The sequence below is a fragment of the Xiphophorus hellerii genome, chromosome 9 (assembly GCF_003331165.1).
Source record: "Xiphophorus hellerii strain 12219 chromosome 9, Xiphophorus_hellerii-4.1, whole genome shotgun sequence".
Lineage (NCBI taxonomy): Eukaryota > Metazoa > Chordata > Actinopteri > Cyprinodontiformes > Poeciliidae > Xiphophorus > Xiphophorus hellerii.
In genome coordinates this window covers 22,110,491-22,118,891 of record NC_045680.1, presented here as the reverse complement: position 1 = coordinate 22,118,891, position 8,401 = coordinate 22,110,491, and the positions used below count along the sequence as shown (strand labels likewise).

The window sequence follows — 8,401 nt, the reverse complement described above, 5'->3', positions numbered from 1 at the left end:
TCCGGACGGAGCCGTACAGGCAGATTTGAATCGAGTGGAATTGCGTAGGAAAGCAACGTCGAGGCTAATTTTTTATATGGCAAATTTAATTGTAGGTGTCGCAGAGTAATAGAAAACCAACAGAGGTAGGCATAGACAAAATTGTTGGTATCCCTCTGTGAATGGTCACTGAAATAACTGGAAACTGACAAAAGTAATAAATACAATTTTACTTCAAATTAACCAATTAAAATGACATTGCTTTTGAAGTGTGGTTCAACAGAATCTCTCTTTTTTTTTTTGAACTAATAAATAAAATTGTGTCCATGCATGTAAAACAAATGCTGCCAATATTCAATCAGTTATAAGATACGGAGTAATCCATACTGTAACAATTACAGGAAGCCCAGGTGAAGCCTAGCAGAGCATATGAACAAAAATCTGAAAAAAGTCAAATTAATAAAACAATGGTATGAAGAGAGTACCATTTTGAAAAAAAAAAAGAGCATGTGGAATGGCCTAAAAATAAACTTCAAAGGTTTAGGAACCTCAAATGATCAAGCTCTGAATTCAAGCCACAGCGTGGTTCTCATAACATTTTCTTGGCTTTTGCCCAAAGAGAAATACCCTCAAAATGAGCTTTTTATTATGACAATAACCTCAAACAGACCAATAAATGAGCAGCTTCTCAGTTTCAGGTCAGGAACCAGCCCCATCCTTTATTTACACCTGCCAGAAGGTTGGTCAACTCCCTGTTCTCTTTGCTTCATTCTCTACATTGCCATTATTATTTTATCCGAACTGTATGATCAGTGCAGACATATATCGCGACCCCCTACACATGACCAGTCAGGTTCAAACAGTACACGTAGTCATTACGGCACCCGATCACAAGCGACTGTTCCCACACAACCGGCGAAGAAAACAGCTCCCCGGGCAGGGCGGACGACGCCAGAACGCGGCCATCTCGCGCGTCCAGGATCCAGACGGTGCCATCCGTGGAGGCCAGGCCCACCAGAGCCCCCCCGCGGCCGACAGCGGAGCCCTGAAACACGCAGGGAGTGGAGTACACCTTGCCTGACGTCTGAAAAGCCCAAACCAAAGAGCCGTCGGCGCAGCTCAGACAGTAGAGGCGGCCGTCGTGGGAGCCGCACAGAAGCCTCTGCTGTCCCGGTACGAAGGTCGGGGAGGAGAAAACCGGGGCCTCTGTTGGGAACTGCCACAGCTGCAGGAAGAAAACAAAGACAAAGAGGCGCACAAGTTAGACACTTTCAAAACAACAGCTGTACGCATCAATCTAAAATTAGGTTTGGGCTTTTATAGGACAATCAATCACTAAAATAATCATTGGTTGCGGCCCAACACCGGACACAAAACAGGTCCACGTAGGTTTAGCCACTTCATTCGGAAATGATTTTCTTCACTTTTTAAATGATTTATTGATCAAACTGATATGAAACCAAATTTGTTAGCAAACGGATGCTGTTGCAGGATATCCTAGTTGTTTCACATGAGAGTAGATCCTAGACGTTACTAATTAAACCACTGGGAAACATGACCTAATGCACAAGCTTCTCTCAAGAGCACACTGCAAAAACACAAAATCTTACCAAGTATTTCTGATCTAGTTTCTTGTGCAGATATGTTAGGACATTTGAAATAAGTCAAATCTTACTTGCTGAAAACGAGACATTTTTCCCATTTTATATGTGAAACAATCTGCCAGTGGAACTAGAACTTTTTCATCCATATTAAGGAATTATTTACTTGCAACAAGCCCCTATATCTCGCTGAAAAACTACTTGTAAGTTAGTTTTGTCTGATTTCAAGTGTACCAAGATGTTTGCACTAGAAATGAGACCAAACATACTTTGTAAGGTTTTGGGTTTTTGCAGTGCAACAACAGATCGTAAGCCACAACTTGAAGCACATACATCTAAGCGATTAAGAAAGGAGTCAACGTTTCGTGTCCTCACCAGTTCCCCGGTGTCGCTGAGGCAGCAGATGTTTCCGTCCACCGAGCCGATCACGACGCGTCCACAGGACGAGTTTGGAGAGGAGAAGAAAGGTTTGTCTCTAGAGTAGGACCACAGCACGTCCCCGTTGTCCTAGCAGGGACACAAACACAGATCCAGGTGACGCTCTCTTACGCTTTCCAGGTATGATCTCAAAATATAAAAGAAATTCTCATTTCAGATGTTCAGGTTCCCACAGACATCAGAGTCTCACCAGGTTGAGACACAGCAGTCGTCCTCCCAGAGACGCCGCATACAGCCGTCGACGAGACGGCTGGAGGTGCGGCGAGGAAAACACAGCTCCGCCGCCGCAGTCTCGCTTCCACACACACCGCCGAAGCTAAGCAGCAACAACAACACACACCTTCATTCATTTCCATTAAGCTTTGGTACAGTGAAAAGCAAATGGCGAAAGACAACGACCACATATAAACTAACACAGGGGTTCAAGCAATCAAAAAGGGTTAAAACTCCTCTCTAAAATGACTTCTCTGTGCATCTCTGGCTCATACAAAGAAAATATTATTTTTTGTGATTTTCTGATTGTTCTGTTGCGACCGGGGCCACCTGCTGGTTCGGAGGCCCCCGCCACCCTGCAGGGTTTGTACAGGTTCTTGAAACGCTGGCGCTCCAGGTAGGTGTTTTCAAGGTTTGGAAAGTGTTTGATTTCTGTATAAAGTCCTTAAAAGTACTTGATGTTCAAACGGCACGGTTTTGTAACAAAAAGTGCAATATAGCGTTCAATTAAAAGCCTAAAATGTACCATTGAAACCAGATATAGTAGGGTAATAAAAAGACGCATTCACATTTTTTTCCTCACTGTTTGAAGTTAAATCAGAGCAAACTTGCCTCTTGTTTTACTATAAGTGGAATTACCAAAATTATTTCTATTTGTTAAATGCCAGAAAACTTGGCAAGAACAATTTTTGGACATTTTTTGGTAATTTTCTCGGACAGAGACATTTAAAAACATATAATTTTGTCGTATTTTACTTTACTTTGTCCCTGCTGTAGAATGTGTGAAGGGAAAAAAAACAAAACACAAGTGGACACTAACCAGAGGGTCCAGGACGTAAACGTGTCCATCATGTGAGCCCACCACCACCAGACCGGTGACAGGGTCCACAGCAGGACAACTCTTCACCGCTTCCTCCGTCTTAAACACCCACTTTGTCGCTCCGGAGTCGGTGCATAAGAAGTAAACGCAGCCGTCGTAGGAACCTGAAAAGCGGCAAGCTGGAGTGATCCAGAAGACCAAACGCGTCAGAGAGACACTCAGGAGAACCGACACTGACCGACAACAACGAGGGAGCCGCAGCGAGACACGGCGGCCGATGCTTCGATCCTGTCGCCGAGGACTCGCTCCCACAGGAGGTTCCCGCCGGCCAGGTCTAACGCCTGGATCCTGTGGGAGTGGGAGCCGATGAACACCGTTGCTCTGGATCGTTCGTCGGCGACGTCCCGGACCAGAATCACCGGGGAGGCGTCCACGCACCTGCCGGTGTCAGAGGACCAGCTCGGACTGAGGCGAATACCGACATCCTTTCCGTCCAGCGGTTCTTCTTCACCAGCATCTACGCTGCTGAAGTGCGTTCCTTGCGCCTCGCCGCCTCGTCTCACGACTTTACACCCGAGTGTCTCCCGCTGTGTCCGGTCAGATCTAGGTCCTTTCTTTGCTGGAACCGCAGACGGAGCCTCAGCGGGCCGTTTCTTAGAGAACGACGAGCCGTCCAGTTCCGGCGGCAGCATCTGCGTTACGTGGTGTAGAACGTCTGAGAAGGACCTGTCCAGTACGACCTCCAGGAGACGAGGAGAGGACACTCCCACGGCGGCGAGGATGTCCTCACAGAGACGCAGTGCCTTCAGGGAATCTCCTCCACTGAACAGGAAGTTGGACCGCTCGTCGATGGATGCATCTGCAGGGAGGCCTAATGTATCCTGATGGCAGAAGGTGTCATCAGAATGTAACTTTTATAAAAATATATTCTCAACATATTTGTTAAATATGAAATATAAAGCTATAACAATGCCGTGGCTGTATAGTATGAGGCAGATCATTTGTGGAAATAATTCAGCTCCTCTACCTTCTTTCAGTACTATTTTTATAAACAACCAATCAGAGTCAGGAGGAGGGCTTTAGTGCTGTCAATCACGCTTGTGTACTCTGCTCACACCATCCGCCTTTCTCTCTACTACACGGCAGCTAGTTCACCACAACACAGTCTGTTGCCAGATAGCATACCCACTGATGACGACAGATACACAACTTCCTGTAAAGGTAAGTCATAGCCTGATTGGCAGTGTTAAGAGCCTCCCCTGGCTCTGATTGGTTGTTCCTGACTGGTGCATTTCTGCAGACAAGAATAGCACTCTGATGGAGGAGCTCGGTTTTTTCCACATTATTTGTCTCATACTATGCTGCCACGACATAGTGACAGCTTAAACAAATACGTAAACAAAACCAACAAAAAAAACACACACATATATATCTGTTTTTTAAAATAAAAGTTACATAGTGGAGCTTTAAACGGGGTAATACCTGCCATAGAGTCTCAAGAGTTTGCTTTAGCTTTCCGACCTGGAGCCGTGACGACCTTAACCACTCCCTCTGTTTTTCATATATTCTCATCAGAGCCTTCATGTCTGCTTTGCCTGGTAAAATGCAAACATTAGAACTTTTTTCTTTTATTATTATAAAAAAAAAAAAATCCTCCAGGACTTGATGATTAAAGCTCACCATGAGGAGTCAGGGATAAAGCCGGGACGAGAACCAGTGCGTCGGGAATGCAGTGAGCGGACACCAGCACGGACAGCCGCTTCAGTACGAGCCTCTGCAGATTTCTACCTGCGCCCTCTGGCTCCCCCTGGCGGTGACGGACTTCGCTGGCTGAAGCAACGACGAAGGCGAGGAGTCTAGATTCTTTATAGAGACCCACAGCACAGGCTTCCACCTGAGGCAGACTCAGGATTAGCTGGAAGAGATGGAAGAATCAAAATAAAAAAAATACTCTGAGCTGCTTCATATGCTGTCGCTTTCAGTTCAGCGTGCCTTACGCAGCTTTCAAGCTGCCTGAAACGTCAGACCTGAGGCAACAGCGTTCTGAATTTGAACATGGGGGCGTCCATAACCAACTGTTTGAAATACTTCTTACAAACATGGTTTTAAGCTTTAGTTTCCATAAGCAAACATCGCTTTTAGTTTGTTCAGCTTAGAGTCGCAGGCGCCACATCGATTTTAGATCAACTTTTACACGCGTGTCTTGTTAAACATGTTTCCAGCCACATCTTATTTCTGTCGATGCGAGGAGCGGCCATGTTGAAACGTGAAGTCTCCAAGTAACATCTGGGGGGAGTCAAGAGTTGCTCCCAGTTTCCCAGTGAAAAATCCGACTTCAGAAGGCCCTGCAGTTAATTTTTCCAACTGGGAAGTTAAAACTTTCCATTTCTGAATACAACTGGATCCCAGCATTGAAACAGTCGCAGAGCAATGAACATTCAGCGTTATTTTCATTTCTAAGTGAACTCACTTGCTGCACGCTGTCCAAGTTCACTCGCTTCCCGTTCCGTTTGATCATTCTGTCTCTCCGTCCCAGATAGTGCAGCTGAGCGTCTTTAACGTTCACCCAGTCTCCCGTTGCTCTCATCGTTCCGGGGACAACGGTGTCCTCTCCATCCAGGAGACACACCCTGTCCTCTCCACCTGCTCAAAACAAGAATACTGTCTCCAGTACAATTTTTTTGAGAATGTAACGTAAAAAAATAAACAAATAAATAAAAACCTGTCCCACCTATGAACACTTGCCCTTCACCCTCCGTGATGACGCAGCCATCTTCATCCCGGACTTCCACCACTGTGTCCATCAGCGGAGTCCCAAGAGGCACAGAGGACACCGTGCTGCAAAGGCCCTCAGTGTTTAATGTAGGGCTGAAACGATTAATCGCATAATCCTGACTAATCGATCACTGAAATAATAGTCAACAAATTTAGTAATCGATTAATCGTGAACTGCATCATAGGCTTAAAAAAAAGGGCCAGTTTCTGAAAGAACATATTCAGAGCGATTCGTCCAACTTTTACAAAGTACAGAAACATTTTGCACGTTTGTCTTAAGCGGCACCGTTTTAGTTTCTCCAGGTTCAAATTGGCTAAATGTTACAAAATGTTTATTTTCTTATTTTAAAAAAAATATATGTAATCTCTTGATGTATTTCTTTTATTGTACAAAAATGGTTTAATGGTTACATGAAAAATCTGGAGAATGGGCCGGTTAAAAAAATAAATAAATAAAAATCTGATTAATCGATTAATCGTAAGAATAAAATAATCGTTAGTTGCAGCCCAGGTTTAATGATGACGAATCAATGCCGGTCGTTTCCAAACACTCACATGTTGCTGCACTGCAGCTCAGGTTCTGGTACCCTGCAGCAGGAGGCCCAGCAGGAGACCTCTGTGACGCCGTAGATGTTGTAGACGGCGGTTTTGTTCTCCTCGTGTTTCCAGCTCCTCAGCTGAGCCGGAGAAGGACAGGCCTCTCCGCCCAGAGCCAACACCCGCAGCGAGGATCCGGGTGACAGCACGTCCCGTGTCAGAATACCGTGACCAAACCGCACCAGCAGAGTGGGAGTGACCTGAAAAAAAAAAAAACCCCGTCATCAACGAAGAGTCTCTCAGCTCAACTCTCAGTCAGCACACAGCTGCTTGCCTGAAGAACTGTAGTTCGGTGATGTTTGAACAACATCTGGGCGAGTCGACCGGGCATCTTCTTCATCACGGAGGGGACCAGGAGGAGCAGAGCCCCCGAGGACAGGGCCAGAAATATGTCCACTACAGACGGGTCAAAGGTCAGAGGGGAGGCGAGAAAAACAACATCGTCTGCGCTCATCTGGAACAGAGATCTGAGCAGAGAAACAAGCCGCTTTCTTATTTCACACCTGCTCCTCTGACGTAAGAAGAAGAGCAGCCAAACTGACCTCAGATGCAGAATATTGGGGACGATGCACCTGTGGGGAACCCTCACGGTTTTGGGAGGACCCGTCGTTCCGGATGTGTGCAGGACGTACGCCAGGTCCGGGCGCCCGGAGTCCTTCAGGGGACCAGTTTCATCGGAGGGATGGCAGCCGCCCGCTCTCTGAGGTCCGTCCTCGGCGACCGGACGGGGCTCGATGTGCATCAAGGTCAGCCTGAACTGGGGCAGCTCCACGCAAACCTGCACAGGGACGTGATCGGCTACAGCCTCCCGAAATCGCTAGACGGGAGAGTAAAGGAGAAGAAGAGTTTATATTCAAATAGAAAAAGACTTTAATGAAAATAATATTTGCAATAAGTGTCTTGCGTCTATAGAAAAAAAAAGAAGCTTTTCTACAAATTTCAATTTTAATGTATTTTTTAAAGGCTTTTACATTCTAAGTCTGGTTTACAACGCAGAACATCATGTTGAATTCTGGGGGGAAATGCAGTCCTGCAGAAACCACGTCTCCATATTGTATTTTTCAGGGTAAAAAAAAAAGTTACATTTATTTTTTGATTTCCTGCTCCGACTTTTCTAATGTCGCTCTGGGCCACCACCGAGATTCCCAATATTCCCTGATTATATGTAGAGCCATCACTTAATGTGACAAAATTAGTAAAAGTTCGAGGGGTGTGAAAAGGTCTGCAAAACTGAAATTAAACTAATAATTCAACCTGCACAAGGTCCCGATTCACAGCGCAGTACTTCAGGCCACACCGACTCATTACTCTGGCAGTGAGAAGTCCTGGGGCCTCTGGGTCCAAGGGCACGTAGGCGGCAGAACTCTGCAGGATCCTGACGGATAATGTAGCGTAGTGAGGAGACAAAGTCTGAAACCCAGACGGCCAGGAGACAAAAGCGGTCCAGACGTACCCCAGAATCCAGGCGGGGACCAGCAGATCGTCGCTGCAGTACAGGCCGACAGCGCCGCCGCGAGGAGAACAGTTCCGGAGTAAAGCAGCAGAAAGATCCTCGGCGAGCTGGACCACCTCTCTGTAGAGCAGAGACCCAGGAGTCTCTCCCGAGCCGGGGTCATACAGGACCGCCGCTCGGTCCGGGTGCAGAGAGGCCGCGGCGGACACCAGATCCTGGAGGGTCCGAGCAGGCATTCCGATGAGGCGTTCACTGACCGCCTAGTCATTCCTGTCCACTGGACGTACTGAGACTCTGACTGAGAGCACTCTCATCGCCGATGTTTTTGTTTTCACATGGGCGGAGCACTACCGGCGAGTTGAGATGACGCATAAATGGAGTGACGTCTTAACGTCCGGGTGCATTCAATTCCCTACTTGAAAGCTCGGACACTCTAACATTTTGAACTTTTACCTTCTATTCGGTGGCTGATAATTAATAACAACGGACAAAGTCCGTTTAGGGTTGTATGTGTTTCGTTGTCAG

General features: G+C 46.5%; 1 protein-coding gene across 3 annotated transcripts; it reads right to left on the bottom strand.

Annotated features, from left to right (window-relative positions):
• Positions 1-190: 190 nt before the first annotated feature.
• Positions 191-8,239, bottom strand: aasdh (aminoadipate-semialdehyde dehydrogenase). 3 transcript variants are annotated; one of them, XM_032572367.1, is made up of 14 exons: positions 7,877-8,239; positions 7,678-7,798; positions 6,966-7,240; positions 6,698-6,890; positions 6,382-6,623; positions 5,783-5,919; positions 5,522-5,694; positions 4,732-4,966; positions 4,534-4,646; positions 3,290-3,932; positions 3,052-3,215; positions 2,209-2,334; positions 1,956-2,087; positions 191-1,204 (listed from the first exon to the last, which is right to left on the bottom strand). In XM_032572367.1, the coding sequence occupies exons 1-14, from the start codon at positions 8,110-8,112 to the stop codon at positions 815-817; spliced, it is 3,180 nt and encodes a 1,059-aa protein (XP_032428258.1). In that variant the 5' UTR covers positions 8,113-8,239; the 3' UTR covers positions 191-814. The 3 variants fall into 3 exon arrangements, 2 of the variants coding, with proteins under 2 accessions (XP_032428258.1, XP_032428259.1); XM_032572368.1 differs by having other exon boundaries at positions 5,783-5,889; XR_004340508.1 differs by having other exon boundaries at positions 1,045-1,204; positions 1,956-2,082.
• Positions 8,240-8,401: the final 162 nt, after the last annotated feature.

Coding starts and splice junctions, on each gene's coding strand:
- aasdh (XM_032572367.1), bottom strand. CDS start 8,112: ATGCCTGCTCGGACCCTCCAGGATCTGGTGTCCGCCGCGGCCTCTCTG. Junction 7,241..7,677: donor TGAATCGGGACCTTGTGCAG/GTTGAATTATTA, acceptor TCTCCCGTCTAG/CGATTTCGGGAGGCTGTAGC. Junction 2,335..3,051: donor TTTACGTCCTGGACCCTCTG/GTTAGTGTCCAC, acceptor GTTGCTGCTTAG/CTTCGGCGGTGTGTGTGGAA.